The 21,331-nt window shown below is 35.4% G+C and overlaps 1 protein-coding gene across 1 annotated transcript; it reads left to right on the forward strand.

Annotated features, from left to right (window-relative positions):
• Positions 1-1,671: 1,671 nt before the first annotated feature.
• LOC121991551 lies at positions 1,672-13,922 on the forward strand. The gene is made up of 5 exons (XM_042545545.1): positions 1,672-1,762; positions 2,078-5,558; positions 6,325-6,335; positions 10,100-13,503; positions 13,745-13,922. The coding sequence occupies exons 2-5, from the start codon at positions 2,134-2,136 to the stop codon at positions 13,754-13,756; spliced, it is 6,852 nt and encodes a 2,283-aa protein (XP_042401479.1). The 5' UTR covers positions 1,672-1,762; positions 2,078-2,133; the 3' UTR covers positions 13,757-13,922.
• Positions 13,923-21,331: the final 7,409 nt, after the last annotated feature.

Raw genomic sequence — 21,331 nt, forward strand, 5'->3', positions numbered from 1 at the left:
CAGTGTTCTCGCTAATTCGTCCCAAGAATATGAATGATAATGTAAATAAAAATAATAGAAGTGTAGAATGAGAATGAAAAGATTTCTATACCCTGCTAAGTAATCCCATATTTGAAAGATTGATTCTGTAGGACCTATCATTATTTACTCAAATCAAGCACCGTTATTTCATTTTTTTTTTCTATTTCTCTTTTCATACCATCCAACCAAGTACATCTAAGGGGGTGCTTGGTTTGTGGAAGGGAATGAGATTAGGAATGAGATTCATTGAAGTAAGAATGTGAATGAGGAGTTTTGAATCCGTGGACCCCACCATTCCCATTCCCCCCATTTTACTTGGTAATGGCCAAATCTCATATTTGGGGGTTTGAATCCGTGGGCCCCACCATTCCCATTCCAAACATTAACATTCCAAACACTAACTTTCAATCCCTTTCCCATTCCTTACTTCCATTCCCTCCAACCAAGCACTCCCTAAGTAAACACTATCAATAGGAGACTTTCCTTGTCCAATCAAAGTACCTAATCAGAAGCAATTATGTAACAATGATGAAGCCAGGCTATTGTATTTTTTACTACAAATTAAAATTTAGTTCAGTTTAATTTATTATTATTATTATTATTTATTTTAATTGTAATTTTAAAATTATTTAAATGTTTTAGCTAATTATCAATGAAAATAAACTTTTATACAAATAATTTAAATACAACTCAATTGGGATATACTAAATATATAAAACTAACTAAACTCAGTTAGAAGCCAAATGCTAGTTGTGTTTTCGAGAGCATGCAAATTGGGCTCCCACGGACATAGTCAAATTAATATGATAGATGAGATCGAATTCCTGAGAATAATCTTATGGGGGAATAAAATTACTTGACATCAATTGGTGTGACCTTTTTTTCCAAATACGGTAGGAAGGACATGGAGGTCTAGACATTTGATAGTTTGATTTTTAACTATAGTATATTTGTAAAAAATATTTCTCTAAATAGATACATAATTAATAAATATTAAATTTTTAGACCGTTCATCATAAATATTTCTTAATTTACTTTAGTGACTAATTAAAATAATTCTATAGAATCAAACGATTACCTCAAAACTAGCTGAGTTTATCAATTTTTTTTTTACAAGAAGGAATGCTTAGAATGAATTGGCAAATTGAGATGTACATAAGATGGATGTCACTTTTGATGAACAAATTTGAATATGTCTTGATAATAAAATATTTGCTTGTTGTTTAAGACATAAATGGAGAGCCTTTGTGATCTTGGTTTGTTAGAATGATCATAATAATCATCATGAATTTTACTGAACGGTTGCCGTAGGTATATGAAAATATTAATTTATACATTCATTCGATCTATAATTCTAGACATTCTTAATAATAATGATAATAATAATAATAATTAAAATTAATTAGTATTTAATTTAATTAAATTTATTTATGAAAATATAATAATATAATTAATAGTTAATAGGAAAATAATTTTATATGATCATATAATTTTTTTAAGATTTTTAAAAATTTAAAATGAATTTGTATTATATTTTATTTTAAAATGATTATATTTCTAGAAACTGAATTTTATTTATTAAAATCTAAATTCTAAGTTCTAAATTTCTAGAAGCATGGTACGTCTTACCGTCTTCTCTCACGCGCCTAAACCCTAAATCACCGCCGCTGCGCCGTGCCCCGCCCCGTGAGGTGCCGCCACGCCGGAGCGCCTCCGACGTCGTTGTCCGATTCATCCAGAGGTAATCATTTCTGATCCGATCCGTTCTTTTGCCTTTATAACGTCCGAGAAATGCGTTTCAAAACAAACCACGTTATTTACCGGAACTTTGGAACGGCTTGAGGCGTTCACGTGCCGGGACGCCCGTTCCGGCCGTTCCAAGTCCGCCCCGACGAACCATGATTGTGACGGGCATGGTGAGCAGGGATTTGTACGAATTTTGCTGGAGATCCAGCCCTTTTTAAATAATAATCGATTTAATATCCATAAAAAAGGAAGACCTCAAGGAGTCGTCGGCCTGCAAAATATTAATATTGCTCTCTTTTCTTCTCCAAAGGTATCATTAGCCACATCCTCCGCAAACAACTTCTGCATAATCCATCATCCGGAGCTATGGCAGAAGCTTTGGTAAGTGATGCGTATCGCCTCATGAGCGAGAGGCTAGCAGATCTCCTCCAACTCAACGACAAACTCAAAGCTACAACTGGTATCGAAGGGAAGATGGAGAAGCTCAAGTTCTTGTCCACGATCATTGACAAGGTGATCCAAGAGGTCGACTCCCGTCCTTTTATTGATGATGCCGTGAAGGACTTGCTCAAGAAACTCAAATACTTGGCCTGCGATCTTGAGGATGTTGTGGATCACTATGACACCAAAGTCTTGCAGATGCAGATATCAAATGCTTCTTTTGAGTCGGTCCGTGATTTCATCTCTTCTGATAATCTGTTTAAGAGCAGGGTAAATTGCATGATAAAAGCTATAACACAAAGTCTGGATTTTATTTTGCTACAAAAGTCCATTCTTCTTAATTTGCCACAAAGCAGTAGCCACATGTCATTAAATCCCTACAGAGAGACCCACTCCCGAAATAGCTTTGTTGTTATAGGAAGAGAAACAGAGAAGAATATGATTGTCAATATGTTAACAAATGATGATGATGATGATGAAGAAGAAAGCAACCATGCCACAGTGAAGGTCATTGCCATCGTCGGAATGGGTGGCCTGGGGAAGACTACACTTGCTCAGCTTGTTTACAATGATACGAGGGTGCAAGAGCATTTTGCAAGTTTGACAATGTGGAAAATTGTTGGGCCCGAATTTAATCCCACAAAGATACTGAAGTCTATATTAGAATTGGCTACTCGTAAATCTGTCGGCATCTCAGAAATAGACTTAGTGAGACAGGAGCTAGAAACAACATTATCTGGTAAGAGGTTTTTGCTCGTGCTGGATGATGTATGGAATGAAGATGCATTAAAGTGGGGTGTACTGAAAGCAGCCTTAACATGTGGGTCTAGAGGAAGCAAAATTTTAATGACAACCCGTAACCAATGTGTTTCTTCCATCATGGACTCATCTTATATCCACCAAATGAAGCAGTTGTCCCCAGCTGATTGTTCGTTCTTGTTTCAAAAATTTGCATTTGGTGACAGAAAAGTGGATCGAACCTTGATGGAAATTGGTGGAAAGATTGCTAAGAAATGTGGCGGTGTTCCCTTGGCTGCCATTTCTCTTGGTAGCATGCTCCGCATCACTCGAGATGAAACCTATTGGTCCTCGGTATTGAACAGTGAAATATGGCAGTTGGGAAATGAGGAAGATAAAGTGTTAGCTGTACTAAAGTTGAGCTATGACACCCTCCCTCCACGGTCAAAGAAGTGTTTCACATTTGGCTCCTTATTCCCAAAGAACTATAGGATGGCAAAGGATGAATTGATAAAACTGTGGATAGCAAATGATTTTGTATGTTCAGAAGGAAATTTTGATGCTGAAACAAATGGCAACCTTGTCTTTAATGATCTACTAATGGGGTCATTCATTCTCTGGGCACCTTCCAATGTTTATGATGATAGTCATGTAAACATGTGCACGATGCATGATTTGATGCATGATCTGGCACGATCAGTATCTGCAAATGCATATTGGAATTCTGATCAAGACTCAGTGGAAGATGTTGGAAACAGAACATATCATTTGCAAATTCAACGAGGAGAGGAATCAAGCATGACTCAGGTTTTAGGAAAGAAACCATTGTACTTGCGCACCTTTATGTATAATTCCTCGCGTTTGAGCATCAATCTGCTTGAAGTCTTTTCAGAATTGAAATTTTTGCGGGCGTTAGATTTAAGATACTGCGGCATCAGGGAGGTGCCGACATCAATAGGAAATCTAATACATTTGAGGTACATCAACTTATCTAACAATATGATTGAAGTTCTACCCGACTCCATAACCCTTCTCTCCAATTTACAGTATCTCAATCTCGGTTTCAATAAGGAACTTCGAGAGCTACCAAAAGATTTAGGGAATATGCAAAGCCTTAGGGATCTTGATTTATCAAGTTATTTATTTGATAGTGGTTTTAAATTGACACACATGCCATGTGGGTTGTCACGATTAACTAATCTTCGAAGTTTATCTGTCTTTGTTGCTGGGGATGGAACTGATGCATGCTCAATTATAGAACTTGAGGATTTGAAGCTTCATGGAGAAATGGAAATTAAATTTTCTGATGATTTTAAGAATTATTCTTGTGGTGGAAGAAAAATCTTGAAGAATAAAGATCTTAATGAACTATGCATAAAGTTTAATGGTTCAGAAAGATATGACAAGGACATGTTGGATGATCTTTGTCCCAACACGAGCTTAAAGAAGTTAACCATATCCAACTATGGGAGTCCACAATTCCCAACATGGTCGATAGATTTACAACTGCCAAATTTGGTTGAAGTTTACATTACAAGCCGTTTTTGTGAGCATCTTCCTCCGTTTGGAAATCTACAGTTTCTTAAGAAGCTCGACTTACGGTGTATGCATGGTATCAGACAAATGGGTGTTGAGTTCCATGGGTGTGGAGGCTTTCCTTCCCTTCAAGAACTCATATTGGATGGGATGTATATTTTAGAGGAATGGTCGGAGTCTCATGGTGTCAATCAGTTGTTCCCTTTACTACAGCGAGTGAAGATAATCAATTGTCCAGAATTAAAATGCATGCCGAGGCTTCCTAGAATCCAAGAGCTTGAGGTACTTTGGTGCAGGAGGAGGCTACTCTCATGTGTTGGAAGACTGACTTCTCTTTCTGTTCTTGAAGTAGTTGATGTGCGCGACATGGTATCTCTTCCAAGTGGCTGCATCAGAAACCTCACATTCTTGACGAAATTAGAAATTATAGCTTGCGAACAACTCCAATCTCTCCCTGGGGATGAAATGAAGCACCTAAAAATGCTTCGTTCATTGATCATTGAAGGTTGTTATAATTTGACATCCTTCCCGTTAGAAGTGGGGCATCTCAGTTCTCTTTGTTTTCTACGGCTCTCAGGCTGCCCAAGTATAATATTGCATCCAGAAGAACTCGTACAAATCTTGAATTCAATACCTGAGTTCGAAATACAGATTTGTGGCAACAAAGTCAATTTAAGTGAGCAACTGCAACACTTACACACGCTCGGAGGATTGTTGCTAACTGGTGATCATAATGCATCAGATCTGTTCGAGAACCATGCGTATGAACATCCAGAATTATGTATTTGTTGTTGTGATGAATTGGAGTTGTTGATGACAGCAGAAGCAGCAAGCAATATTGTGCTAGAAGAACTACACATAAATGGAATTTCCAATCTCACGACCTTGCCTGACTGGTTGCTTCATCTCAAATCTCTTAGTTTACTATCAATCGAGAATTGCCCACTACTAGAAAGACTGCCAAAGAATTTGAAGAACATACATATGTTAGAAGGTTTGACGATTGACAATTGCCCACAACTGGAAAGTAGATGCAAAAGGGAGACAGGCGAAGATTGGCCGATCATCTCATATCTGTGAAATATTTATATACACTACGGGGATTCAGAAGGACATTTTGAAAAGGTAAGATATAAAACCATTATAGTTAAATAAACAACATCATTATATATATATATTTGTATGGTTGCATAGCATAGCATGATTTCTTTTTTATCCAAAAATCTTAGTTTTCAAGCATCCACTTGATAATAATGTTGATATATATGGTAATTTATAGGAGATTGTTCAGTGCTGTTGTATACATGCATGTTGATGGAATTCTTGTAATATTTTCAAAAAGATTTTTAAAAAATAGATTGCAAAAAAGGAGAATCCTGGGAGCTTTCAAAATTCTCATAAAGAATAGTCACTTATTTAAAACTAATAGCAAAATTTAGACATTTATATATACATATAAAACCGTATACTTTTTTTTTTGTAATAGCTGTTTTGCACAACGCATTTATTATGCAAATGTGATAATACTGATTGGAATACTCTTAAAATAATTCGTATGATGATATTAGAGAAACATTAATTCAATTACATCTACGGTGTTGTCATCAATTTTATTCAATCATGATTTTTTTTTTGAAAAAATCTCTTTTAGGTTATTAAGTTCGTTTGTGCTCATCATGCCTTTTGTCTTTCTTTGACCTCTAAAATGGTAGGCCGAGGATGAAGATTGGGCAGATGAAGACTGAGCATATGAAGACTGAGCAGATGAAGACTCGGCATGAGAGTTGCATCTCATGAAATCCTTTATTGCTAGTAAATTTGTTTTAAGTTTTTTATTTTCAGAAACTTTGAAAGTATATATGTGGTTTATTATGCGTCACACTAGGACTTCATTTGTCGTTGGATACATTATGATTTTCCTCTCTTGGTGGATGCTACGTGGGATCTTTTTGTTGCTTTATGGTGGTGTTATGTAATAAATAAACTATTTGATATTGAGTTTGACAATTATGTGATTTGATACTGATCATTTGCATACATTGCAGTTTTTTTCTTAAACGTGGATGCACTTTTGTATAAAATAGAAAAGTTCGGTTAAAATGTTTCTAAGAAAATGAATAATTAATACAAGCACTCGACTGCAAATAAAGGAATTCTCAAAAACAATATTGTTGCAATCTTTGCAAAAAATGTTACCCAAGTTATTTTGTGTTAATCTCATAGATAAACATTTACATGTTAAAATCACTGCAAGTCCACAATAACAAGTGAACATTTGCCATCTTAAATCCTTGCTAATGTACAGAAAACTAATGGCATGATCACTTTTTAGATGACTCGATAACATAGTAAATTCAATTTTTCCTAGGAACATAACCCTCGTCTATATGATGATTCCTGCCCTTCTGACTCATACTGTTTTCTCAATGGAAACAACCAATCATTCCGTTCATGTTGGAAAAGTTGTAAGCAATTTATTATCATAGCAAAGAAGGTTTTGTTTTGTTTTGAGTTTTATTTTCAAGTATATGGTGCTCGCTAGATAGCTAATGCCAATTAATTATGCAATCAAGCTCTAAGATTTGCAAGATGTGTATTAAATAAAGATTTGGAATGGTAGTTTTTGATTATATGAAATATATACATTATGATGTGGATATATTTATCAACTTGTTTATCTTTATATAAGATATATTTACACTATAGGATTTGAATGAGAAACAAAATAATATTGCGTAGTCTTAGTTATCTCTTTTAGGCTTCTTTCTTTATGCTCTATACAGGGCTGACCCTGACTTTTTGGAGCCCATGGGCGAAAAGAGAAAGGGACCCTATAGGAAAAAAATTTATACTAACATACAATTTGAATATAGTTTAATAGAAAAATTTAAACTCCATACAAAATATATTTCTCAAGATTCTTTAAAAAATCATATATTTTTTAAGTTTTTCCAAAAAGTATAATAGCTACAAATACAAAAAAAAAAGTATAAAATAATCATTGAAAAAATCTATAGCTTCTAGCATTTTAAGAAGCAAAATCATCAATAAGGTTTTCAAAATCAATTTTTTTTAACACCTCATTTTCGATACATAAAATTGTCAAACCATTTATATTCAAATCATTATCATCTTCTTCTCTCAATTCTTCTTGCTCATTCGTTGCATGATTATGATCATCATTTTCTCTTAATTCTTCCTGCTCATTAATTGTATTATCATTTAGTTCTTCTTGATTACTCAATTGCTGCTCATTTGTTGTATGATCATATAGTTCTTCTTGACTTTCTTCTTGTAATTCATCAATTGAATCTTCAATTGAAGAGCTAACTTTAAAAAATTACAAAGAACATCTTTGTGATTTTTAATAATCTGTTCCACTTTTTTTATATTCTTTTCTAATTCCAAGATTGATATTTTTTGAAAACATGTTTGTACTACAAATTTCAAGTGTAAAAATAAAACACACATAATCAACAACAAAGCTAACAATGAAACAAACACAAGTAGTGAAAATAATAGTTGAAGAACAATATAGCCTGGTTTATGCTCGAAACAATCGATATAATTTATTCTATAATGATTAAAATTGAGATGATTTATTTTAACTCTTTCAAATCGATAAGAAAAACCATAAAATATTGGCTCCAATACAATATAAAAATTAATATTGAATATTGACAATAAGAAAAAAATATAGATAAGTAGGTAGCTTACATTGTAAGTTTATATATTGATGAATTATGATATTGATGAAACTAAAATTTCAATTGGAGATTATAATTTTCTGGTTTAATTAGAAGAGATTCAAAGAAGAAGAAAGGACAAAATAATTAGTATTCAGAATTCATACTTTACTCTTCAGAAGTCATAATCTTATGACTTCTGTAAATAAATTAATGAAGAAAGAGCTGCACAAACAATAAAATCTTGGAAAGAGAAAAAATGATCATTTACCTTCCTTCTTTTTTTTTTCTTTTATTTTTTTATTAAATTTTAATAGAAAATATATTTTTGGGACATTTATTAAAACAATTTAATAATATATATTTGGATCTTTATTAAAATAATCCAGTAATTTTTTTTAGGTTTTTATTAAAATAATCTAATTATATATAATATATATTATATATACATGTCAAATTTGGGGCCCCCTGATCAGATCCTCTGTCCCAAGATTCTTGTGTCCCTCCTCGTCGATCGGACGGTCATGACAGCCTCGTGATGTGCACTGCATCCTTGAGATATGATCTAGCCCGTCCGATCGGTGAGGTGACACGGAGAATCTTGGGACAGAGGATATGATCTCAAAAATCGGGGGCCCTTGTCCATCGCCCTCGGTGACATGCCTCAAGGCTGGCCTTGGCTCTATAGGATGTAAATGAACTGAACGTTCGTGAATAAGTTTAGTATTAGTTCAGTTTAGTAAGAGTTTGTTTATATTTCTTCAATACACATAAAATCAATTAAATGAATAAACTTGCATAATTTGTTAAATTAAACGAACAAGCTTGTATACATGTGTACAACTCGTTAATGTTTATGAACAACGTTCTAAATAATATTTATAAATAACGTTCGTAAACAATATTCGAGAATTATGTTCATAAATAAAACTCTATTAGCATGCTAAATAAACAAATACACTTTCAACATGAACAAATAAGTTTGTATTATCAAACTCAATAATCAATCAAACAAGTTTAAAATGTAAAAATTTTAAATTATCAAACAAATATGATTTGGGAGACCGATAACATTAAGCTCAAGCCTATTTGAATGAAGCTCAAGCTCATAAAAAGGGAACCAAGCTAAGTTTGAATAATGATTTTAACGGCTTGATATATTTTAGACTTGTCTTGATTTAATTACTTTATTAAACAAACTTGAATAATATAAAATTTGACTCGACTTAGATCATTTATAACTCTATTTATGGTACTCACATTCCTCAAAATAGTTGGAGTTGCCCATGAATGGAAGCTTGTGCGCGGTTGCATTATAAGAAGGAAAAAAAAACCATTTTATTTATTCTAATGTTCTTTAATTATTTGATTTATAATTTATAATAATTTAAAAACAAATTGAATTTATATTTTAAAACAGTAGGGGAGCGCTATTTGGTTTCTCATGCACCATTTTAATTAAATTAATGCCAATTTGCAAGTATTTAGAATAATTAGAAATCAATGCCATGGCAATAAATACTTAATTGCCACAAAGATGGAGAGCCTTTTAAATAACGGATTTGACACCACCGCAATTGCTTTCATGGGCAATAAAGATTAGCTTAATTGTCCCAATCGAAAGCTGTGACTTGAGGGGAGGGTAAGTAAACAATCATTATCGGAGACTTTCTGCGTCCAATCAAAATGCATAATCGGACTAAATGATTGATGTAGCAGTATCGAAGACTAGAGTAGTTGACCGATGCAATTTTTACAATTATTGTATGTATCGGAGACTTTTTATTTTTTTTCCATTTAAGTATATAAAAATGGATATTACAAAATTGCAAACTCTTGTTCGTCTAAATTAGTGGTTATTTACATTCTCCAAAATCTTCCAGGCACGACAAATTAAAGAAGAAGAGCTTCTAAATCTTTGTTGTTCTAAGTTTCAGGCATAGCTATGGAAGCACCTTTGCTAGCTGTGGGTCGCTTCATGGTGGACAAGGTGGCAATTCTCGTCGAACTCGACGAGAAACTCAAGGCAATAACTGGCATCAAAGGGAAGATGGAGAAGCTCAAGGAGTTGTCCACCCTCATTGACATGGTGATCCAAGACGTCGAGTCCCACCCTTTAAATAAAGATGCCGTGAAGGACTTGCTGAGGAAGATCAAATACTTGGCCTACGATCTCGAGGATGTTGTGGATTACTATGACACCAAAGTCTTGCAGAAGAAGCAGAGATCAAACACTGCTTTAAGGCCGGTGTGCGATTTCTTCTCTTCTAATAATCAAGTTGTATTTAAGAGTATGATAGGCGGCATGATCAAAGCTATAACAGATAGTCTGGATTCTATTTTACTGCAAAACTCCATTTTTCTTAATTTGCCACAAGGCAGTATTCGCACGTCGGAATCAAATCTCCATGAAGAGAGACATTCCCGCACTAGCTTGGTTGTTATAGGGAGAGATACAGAGAAGAATATGATTGTCGACATGTTAACAAAGGATGATGATGAAGATGAAAGTAGTACTCATGATACATTGAAGGTCATCGCCATCGTTGGGATGGGTGGCCTGGGGAAGACTACACTTGCTCAGCTTGTTTTCAACGATGAGAAGGTGAAAGCTCATTTTGAAAGTTGGAGAATGTGGAAAGTTGTTGGGGCTGAATTTGATCGTAAAAGGCTAATGAAATCTGTTTTAGAATTGGCTACTGGTAAACCAGTCAACATCTCAGAAATAGATTTAGTGAGGCAGGAGCTAGAAAAAACATTATCTGGGAAGAAATTCCTGCTCGTCCTGGATGATGTATGGAATGAAAATGCATCAAGCTGGGATGTGCTGAAAGCAGCCTTAACATGTGGGGCGAGAGGAAGCAAAGTTTTGGTGACAACTCGTAGCCTACGGGTCTCTTCAATTATGGGTTCAAATACCACCCACCAAATACAACAGTTGTCTCGAGATGATTGTTTGTCCTTGTTTCAACAATCTGCTTTTGGAGATGAAGCAGCGGACCAAAAGTTGATGGGAATCGGTGGAAAGATTGTTGAGAAATGTGGCGGTGTGCCCTTGGCTGCCATATCTCTTGGTAGCATGCTCCATGACACTCGAGATGAGACTTATTGGTCCTCGGTGTTGAAGAGTGAAATATGGCAGCTCCAAGATGAGGAACAGAAAGTATTAGCTGTACTAAAGTGGAGCTATGACTCTCTCCCTCTACAATCAAAGAAGTGCTTCGCATTTGGCTCCCTATTCCCAAAGAACTATATGATGAACAAGGATGAATTGATACGACTGTGGATAGCAAATGGTTTCGTAAGTTCAGAAGGAAATTTTGATGCAGAAACATTGGGCAACCGTATCTTTGATGATCTTGTGTCGAGATCGTTCTTTCTCTTGGTACCATCTCAAGATGTAACCGAGTGCACAATGCATGATTTGATGCATGATCTGGCACGATCAGTATCTGCAGATGTATATTGGAATTCTAATCAAGACTCAGTTGAAGACATTGGTAAACGAACATATCATTATTTGCAAATATTTCCGGGAGAATTACCAAATGATATGTTTTCTCAGGTCTTAAGCAAGAAGCCATTGTACTTGCGCACCTTTATGTCCCAAGATACATCTTCACACTTGAATATCAACCTGCTTGATGTCTTCTCAAAACTGAAATTCTTGCGGGTTTTAGATTTAAGATCCAACAATATCAAGGAGGTACCAGCATCAATAGGAAATTTGATACATTTGAGGTATCTTAACTTATCTTGGAATGATATTGAAGTTTTACCCGACTCCATAACCCTTCTCCTCAATTTACAATATCTTCATTGCAATAACCTTAGATTGACATACATGCCTCGTGGGTTGTCACGACTAATTAATCTTCGATGTTTACCCCACTTTGATGCTGATAACAGAAGTGGGGCATGCTCAATTACAGAGCTTGAGGATTTAAAGCTTCATGGAGAAATGACAATTAAGTTTTCAAAGAATTTTAAGAATTATTCTTGCGGCGGAAGACAAATTTTGAAGAATAAACATCTTAGTGAACTATCCTTGCATTTTAATTGCTCGGAGAGTAATGACAAAGACATGTTGGATGATCTTTCTCCTAGCACGAACTTAAAGAAGTTGAGCATACGCAATTACGGGAGTAGACAATTTCCAGCATGGTTGATAGAGTCACACTTGCCAAATTTGTTGGAAGTTAGCCTTGACAATTGCTATGGTTGTGAGCATATTCCCCCGTTTGGAAATCTGCAGTTCCTTAAGAAGCTTCGCTTATGCATAATGAATGACATTTTCACACAGATGGGTGCTGAGTTCCACGGGCACGGAGGCTTTCCTTCCCTTCGAGAGCTCTCCTTATCTTCGATCTATAATTTAGAGGAATGGTCTGAGTCTGATGGCGTCGATCAGTTGTTCCCTTTACTGCAGAAGTTGCGGATTCTGCGATGTCCCAAATTGAAATCAATGCCGAGGTTTCCGAAAATCCAGGAGCTTGAGATATCATATTGCAGTGAGAGCCTACTCTCATGTATCGGAAGGTTGAGTTCTCTTTCTGTTCTCAAAGTGGAGGATATGAACGACATGACATCTCTTCCAAGTGGCTGCATCAGAAACCTCACATGCTTGAAGAAATTGAAAATTACAGAGTGCGGACGACTCCAATCTCTTCCTGGGGATGAAATGCAGCACCTAGAAATGATGCGTTCGTTGACCATTTACAGTTGTAACAATTTGTCATCCTTCCCGTCAGAGGTGGAGCGTCTCAGGTCTCTACGTCTCACGAGATCTCAACGTATAGCAGTGGAACCAGAATTACTCGTACCATTCTTAAATTCACTGAATAAGTTCCGAATAGAGATTTGTGGCAAGAAGGTCAACTTACGCGGGCAACTGCAACGCTTACACACGCTCAAAGAATTGTTAATAAGTGGGAAACATGGTACATTTTGCTTTTACCGCAAAGCCACGAAGTTAGGCATTTGTTGTTGTGATGAATTGGAGTCGTTGATGACGACAACAGAGTTAGCAGCAAGCAGTACTGTACTGCTAGAAGATTTATACATAAATGAATTTTCCAATCTCACGACGTTGCCTGAGTGGCTACAGCATCTCAAGTCTCTTCGTATTCTATCAATCCGGAACTGCCAACGATTAGAAAGGGTGCCAAGGGGTTTGAAGGATCTATCTATGTTGAGAGTTTTGAAGTTTATCAATTGCCCACAGCTGGAAGGAAGATGCGAAAGGGAGACAGGAGATGATTGGCCCATCATCTCGCATGTGACACAGGTTGTTGTCTGTCAAGTTCCTCAGATTCGATTGAACATAGTTCAACAGGTAAGATTGAAAATCATTTTAGTAGTAAAATATATAACTAGTAAGATGATATTGGATAAATATTAATTTAATTATATCTTTTGATTCCCTTACAGTGGTGTAAATTGATTGAGCCTATACTGAAAGAACTTGATTTTAGAAACCCAATAAGAACTCAAAATAGAAAATACAAGTTCATAAACATCCAACTTGTTTATTGCCCTATTGAACTGACCTTTTTTTTTTACCTTAATATTTGTAGGCCGAGGGTTGAGATTGGGCATGAGATCTTAATTATTGTTCAGAGATGTATCTATTGTGTCCTCTGATGTGAAATGAAGTTTGCAAGTAAATTTATTTTATTTTTCAAATACTTTAAAATATATGTGGATTATTAGTGTAGGATACATTATGTTTTTTTCTTATTCAAAGGATTATTGTTATGTTATGTGGGATCTTTTCGTTGCTTTATGGTCTAATAATTATATCATAAATGATCTACTTGATATTGGATCGCCAATTTAGTGATTTGATACTAGTTATTTTGCATACATTATTATTATTTTTCTTATACTACAATTCTCTTTTGCATAAAATAGAGAAGATTCTGTCAAAATATTTTTGTAAATATATATATATATATATGCTAAATGCCAACTTTGAAATGATTAAGCGTATGCCTCTAGAAAAACAAGTACAATATAAGTAGATGTTCTGCAATACTTACATATTTGAAATAAACTTTTTTTTTTAATGTTTTTGGTGCAATTAACTTATAAAAAAAAGCTATTTCACAAATTTTAATTGATATGATAGTTCAAGGTTATGTTATCACCTGGTGTCTCATTCAAAGAAGCTACTATAATGGTATTATAATTCAATCATGACTAACAAGACATGACTTCTCATTCCTTTATCAATAAGGAGCAAACTAATTCGTTGCAAATAGGTATTCAAGAGGAAAAAAAATGGAAATAATATTATGAAATTAGAAATATAGATTGGTAGAGTGAGACAAAAGAAAACATTTTTTTAATATAACAAAAAAAATGAGTTCAAAAGATTTGAATATTATTAATAATATAGTTTTGTACATATTCAATAGAAGAATTATCTTGAAAAAAACTTTGCGATGGCAATTCAGAGATGAGTCAATGAAGGAAGATTGAAAGAAATTTTGATTGATTCAATTAATAATAGTTTAATGTATTTTAGTATTCCTTTGGCTATAGTTGGGGTTTGATGAATGATGAGGATGACTAACGCTATTTTATTTATTTTTTTTGTAATTTTATTATTTAATGAAGTTTATACTTAAAAGAATGTCTTGTGCAATTTAATTTAAAAAAAAATGAAAAATCAAATTAAAATATTACTTTAAATAAAAGTAAACGGAGAGACTTTTAAATAATGGATTTGACATCACTTCCACGAGCAACAAAAAATTAGCTTCTTAAGAATAAATGATACACTAATGACCTTAAATAAGAGAGCGTTTACTTTCAACTTTATTTTCTTAAAAACACACGTTGTTTTTCAGAAAATAATTTTTAAATATTCTTTATTTTTTTATAAAATGATATCTTACTTTCAAAAAAACGCCGTCAACCAAACAATATTTTCTCTTTTTTAATAAAATGAAAAAGAAAAAAAAAAATAACCAAATCAAATGCTGTCTTAATTTTTAGCAGCAAAATAACCTCATTCAAAAATATATATATATATATATATATATATATATATATATATTTTTTTTTAATAAATCAAATTGTTTTATTTTTAGCAGCAAAATAACCTCATTCAAAAATATATATATATATATATATATATATATATATATATATATATATATTTTTTTTGAATGAGGTTACTTTGACCAAATCAAATGCTGTCTTAATTTTTAGCAGCAAAATAACCTCATTCAAAAATAAATATATATATATATATATATATATATATATATATATTTTGAATGAGGTTACTTTGACCAAATCAAATGCTGTCTTAATGTTTAGCAGCAAAGTAACCTCATTCAAAAAATATATATATATATATATATATAGGTCCGCTAAATTAATGACATTTAGTATCGGTCCCATGAATATAAAGGGAAGTAAATATAGGTATACAGATCATAAGTATATAGTGGGTTAAATCTCAGGTTGTTAGTTCCTGAGAATCGACTCCTGACTATTATGCCAGAAATGTCATACGTCCACCGTCTATGTTACACCCCTGAGACAAAGCTGTAGAAATTAAGAGATGGAGAAATTAACCATATCATTAAATCCAAAATTGATTGAGAAATAAAGAGTACAAGGCCTTATATAGTTAATTACAAGAAAAAATCTAAACCATAAACTGAAAAGATAAAAGATTATATCTAAATCCTAAACTAAAAAAGGTAAAAGACTAAATTGCCCAAAAAACTATAAACTAATAATTCTAATAGATTATATAATCTAAATTATATAATCTAACAAAAGCAACCTCCTTCCAAGTAATCATAGACCAGTGTTGTATATAGGCCCAGGTTGATTCCCAGCAGGTATGAAATATTCCATTAGTTGGTTAATCTCTCCTTGCATCCGTTGTTGTTATTAGACGAAAACCCTTGTGATTTATCTTTCTTCTCGATAGTAGGAGGCCATCATGGAGGGGCCGTCGAGATGACGATTTCAACAAGCCAATGAATAAGTGTCCTAATTGGGTTGCTCAAGGAATGTCCTGTATGTTAGTAACATAGGGGAAAGTACCAACACAATTCAAGATATAACATAGGGGAAAATGTAATCAGGATTATATTACAAGGCTGATTATTTTATTTGGTTTAATTTTAAACTTGTAATGTAATGTAATCTGAATTACAAAAGACAGTGAAGTTATGTAATCTGGATGACAAAGCAAATACTATATAATTCGATTACATTACGAGGTCACCGTTTAACCAAAATTTAAATGCCGAATATACCTCTAATCCATCGCGACCGCCGTCGGCGGTGGTGGCTGCAGCCGACAGCTGACGATCAATGGGTGGCGGCGGCCGACGACCGGCGGGCGGCGGCGACCAGCGACCAACAGGCGGCGACGACCGACGGGTGGCAACGACCGGCAACCGGAGATCGGCAACGACCATTGGTTGCCACAAGCTCCGATAGAGGTGCAACGGTCGTCAATAGAGGTCGCAGAATATTTTTATCATTTTATAATAATACGAATTACATTCCTTATAAAAAATAATGGATACCAAATAAAAAAATGTAATCATCCTTGTAATTAAAGATTACATACATTAACATTACCAAACATAGTAATGTAATCAAGATTACATTAAATTACATTACAAATTTGATTACATTACAAGTTAGATTACACTCAATCAAACATAGTCGAAGCATAGCAGATCTTCTCTTTAACCCAGCCTGTTAGAATTTTCGGGCCGCGAAAATCGCTTTTTCACATCGCGAAAACCCCGAAACTCCCTAGCCAACGGATCCGTGCGAAGAGTATAGAACAAAAATTTTACATGTACGAGTTTCTTACCTAGATCTACTCTTAGATCTATATGTTTAGAAAATTACCCTTGATGTGTGCCCTTTTCGAATCCCGCTCGTCCAAGGAAGTGCCGGATCTCAAGATTGTCAACGTAGACAATCCTCTAGAAGTATCCACACGAACAAGATGTGTTCTCTAATACACAAAGATGGAGAAGAGAACACCACAAGTGTGCTAGCACTTCTTGATGCTCTCGGATGGGATTGGAAGAAGAAGAAGGGAAAAGAAGAGAACACACTCCTCTAAAAATCTCTATGTGACTTTCACTAACCTTTCTTCTTGGATTAGACTCACTCGCCTTTCTTCTCCCTTGCTTGAAACCCACGACCAAGAGAAGAGAAGGAGCAAAAAAAGAGATTGAGGAAGAAGATGATGTGAATGTGAGTGAATGAAAAATTCATTCTCATTCAAAACCAAAAAGGTAACCCCCATTTTTATTAAATGTGGCCATTAAAGAGAATAAATTTGTAACCCCCATGAGGTGTCACACTTTGATGATGTGACACATCATCATTAGTCCTCCTAATGCCAAATCACTAATGATGTGGCAAATAGTCAAGTCAAACTTGACTCTTCCTCTTCCTCTCATGTCAAGTCAAACTTGACTTAATCTCTCTCATGGTTGATCTAATCCAACCATTTAATTCAAGCCAATTTAATATAATGAATTTAATTCATTTAATTAAATTGATTCAATGAGTCATAATCTAAATTAGACTCATTATACACATGAATCAACTTGAGTCCAACTCAATTAGCCCAATTAGGATTACTCTTAATCCAATTTGATTCATCACATGAATCTAATCCTCTTGGTTCATCATATGAACCTAATCTCCATCCACTTGTTCTTTGTGTGTGATCCAATAGGTTCTTGTAACGTTGGCAATGCCCCTAAACCCATTTAGGACCATAAGTAATGAGCGATATCTAGCAATACATCATTACTACCCAAGTTACAAGAATGTTGAGATCCAACATCACCTTGTGACTACTAATTGTGACTCCTCACAATATATGACAAGTGTCCTTCTATCCTAGACATCTAGATTGATTAATGTGAGGCATAGACCGTGTCATCCTCTAATCAATCTAAATCTTGAACTCCAAGTAGACTCACTAAATCAAATGAGCTCAATATCTCATATTGACTCATTTGGGCATGGCCATGCACTTCGTAGTCTCACTCTATCAAAAATACCGATGTCTCTCCCGTCATATAGGAGGGATAGATCCCATCTACATCACTCACATCCCTCCGCATAATTTGTTACATACCCAGTAATCGCCTTTATAGTCTACCCAGTTACGGGTGACGTTTGACGAAACCAAAGTACATAACTCCTTATGTAGGGAACCATGGTGACTTCAGGTCTAAGGACTAGTAGTCATACTAATAGCCACATGAGAAAGTATATGACACTCATATAATGATCCAGGATACTTTCTCATGGCGGGTCATTCAGTATACATTCTCTAATGCATACACATGTGTCAACTTAATATCTCTATATCCATGACTTGTGAGATCAAGTCATCGAGTTGACCTATATGCTAGTCTTATTGCATTAACATTGTCCCTGAATGTTAATACTCGACTAGGAATGATTAAGAGTAGTGTTCCCTGTTGGGTTCTTCGGGCCGCGAAAATCGCTTTTCACGTCGCGGAAACCCCGAATCACCCATAGCCGTAGATCCGTGCAAGGAAAACTGAACGAAAATTCCGAGTACGAGTTTTACATATCTTTTTAGATCTACCCCTAGATCTACATGTTAAGAGCTTTACCCCTGTTGCATGCCCTTTCGCGTTCCCGCTCGTCCAAGGAGTTGCCGGCTCTCTAGACCGTCAAGCGTCGGTCCTCTAGAAGTATCCACACGGACACGTAGGTGGAGAAAAACCTCACACAAAAGTGTGCTAGCACCTTAGTGAGATTCGGCCAAAACAAGGAGGAGAGGGAGAGGGAGAGCTTGAGAGGAAGGAGGAAGGAGATACACACTTGAATGAAAAAAATCAATTCACATTCAAAACCAAAGTGGCCGGCCACTTCCATTGTGTAACTCCCCATTAAATGCAATTAATGTGAAGTTATTAAGAAAATGGCTTTGTAACTTCCATGAGGTGGCAACCATGATGATGTGGTGCATTATCATTGGTCCACATCAATGCCAACTCACCAATGAGGTGGCATAAAGTCAAGTCAAACTTGACTTTTAAACTTCCTCTCAAGTCAAGTCAAACTTGACCAAATCTCTTCCATGGTTGATCTAATCTAACCATTTGATTCAAGCCAACTTAATATAATGAATCTAATTCATTAAATTAAGTTTATTTAATGAGTCATAATTTAAATTAGACTCATTGAATACATGAATCAACTTGAGTCCAACTCAAGTTAGCCCAATTAGGATTACTCTTAATCCAATTTGATTCATCAAATGAATCTAATCCTCTTGGTTCATCATATGAACCTAATCTCCATCTAATTGTCCTTAGTGTGTGACCCTATAGGTTCTTGTAACGTTGGCAATGCCCTAAACACATTTAGGAGCATAAGTAATGAGCGGTATCTAGCAACACATCATTACTACCCAAGTTACAATAATGTCGAGATCCAACATCACCTTGTGACTACCAATTGTGACTCCTCACAAAATAATGACAAGTGTCCTTCTATCCTAGACATCTAGATTGATCAATATGAGGCATAGACCGTGTCATCCTCTAATCAATCTAAATCTTGAACCCCAAGTAGACTCACTCAATCAAATGAGCTCAACATCTCATGTTGACTCATTTGGGCATGGTCATGCACTTAGTGGTCTCACTCTATCAAGAATATTGATGTCGCTCCCGTCATATGGGAGGGATAGATCCCATCTACATCACTCACATCCCTCTGCATAATTTGTTACATACCCGGTAATCGCCTTTATAGTCCACCCAGTTACGGGTGACGTTTGACAAAACCAAAGTACATAACTCCTTATGTAGGGATCCATGGTGACTTCAGGTCTAAGGACTAATAGTCATACTAATAGCCATATGAGAAAGTATATGACATTCATATAACGATCCATGATACTTTCTCATGGGGGTCATTCAGTATACATTCTCCAATGTATACCCATGTGTCAGCTTGATATCTCTATATCCATGACTTGTGAGATCAAGTCATCGAGCTGACCTACATGCTAGTCTTATTGCATTAACATTGTCCCTGAATGTTAATACTCGACTAGGAATGATTTAGAGTAGTGTTCCCTATATCATCTCACTATCGATTCAACTAATCGATTGATATAGGTATGAACCTTCTACTCACGGACGCTATTATACTTAGTCTATTTGGCACTAATACAAATAAGTATAATAACCAAACAAATGCCTTTATTAATATACAAGAATATGATACAATGAGTCCATACAATCATCAAATGATTGGCTCTAGGGCTCTAACTAACAATCTCCCACTAGCACTAGTGCCAATCAGTATAGGCTCTAAGGCCTAATGACCTAGTGTGACCATCATGCTTCCTCTCTGCCAAAGCCTTGGTCAAGGGATCTGCGATGTTAGCCTCTGTAGGTACTCTGTAAATCTTCACATCTCCTCTGTCGATAATCTCTCGAATGAGATAGAAGCGCCGTAGTATGTGCTTGGTCCGCTGGTGTAAGCGAGGTTCCTTCGCCTGTGCTATAGCTCCATTGTTGTCACAATAGAGCTCAACTGGGTCAGCGATGCTAGGAACCACCCCAAGTTCAGTGATGAACTTGCGGATCCAAACTGCCTCCTTTGCTGCCTCTGATGCAGCAATATACTCGGCCTCTGTTGTAGAATCAGCTACTGTGTCCTGCTTCGAACTCTTCCAGCTCACAGCACCACCATTTAAGCAAAACATGAACCCTGACTGCGATCGGTAATCATCCTGATCGGTCTGGAAGCTGGCATCACTGTAACCCTTTACAGTTAGCTCATCATTGCCTCCATATATCAAGAAATATTCTTTAGTCCTTCGTAAGTACTTAAGAATATTCTTGACCGCTATCGAGTGACTTTCACCTGGATCTGACTGGTATCTGCTCGTCATGCTCAAAGCATACGAGACATCAGGTCGAGTACATAGCATGACGTACATGATCGATCCTATGGCTGAGGCATAAGGGATCTGATCCATGCGATCTCTCTCCTCTCTAGAAGAGGGACCTTGAGTCTTCGAAAGACTCACGTCATGTGACATCGGCAGAAATCCCTTCTTGGAATTCTGCATGGCAAATCGAAGGAGTACCTTGTCAATG

This window comes from Zingiber officinale, chromosome 6B (assembly GCF_018446385.1).
Source record: "Zingiber officinale cultivar Zhangliang chromosome 6B, Zo_v1.1, whole genome shotgun sequence".
NCBI classification, from domain to species: domain Eukaryota; kingdom Viridiplantae; phylum Streptophyta; class Magnoliopsida; order Zingiberales; family Zingiberaceae; genus Zingiber; species Zingiber officinale.

Excerpts from the sequence above, each read along its gene's own strand:
- LOC121991551 (XM_042545545.1), top strand. The coding sequence starts at position 2,134 with ATGGCAGAAGCTTTGGTAAGTGATGCGTATCGCCTCATGAGCGAGAGG.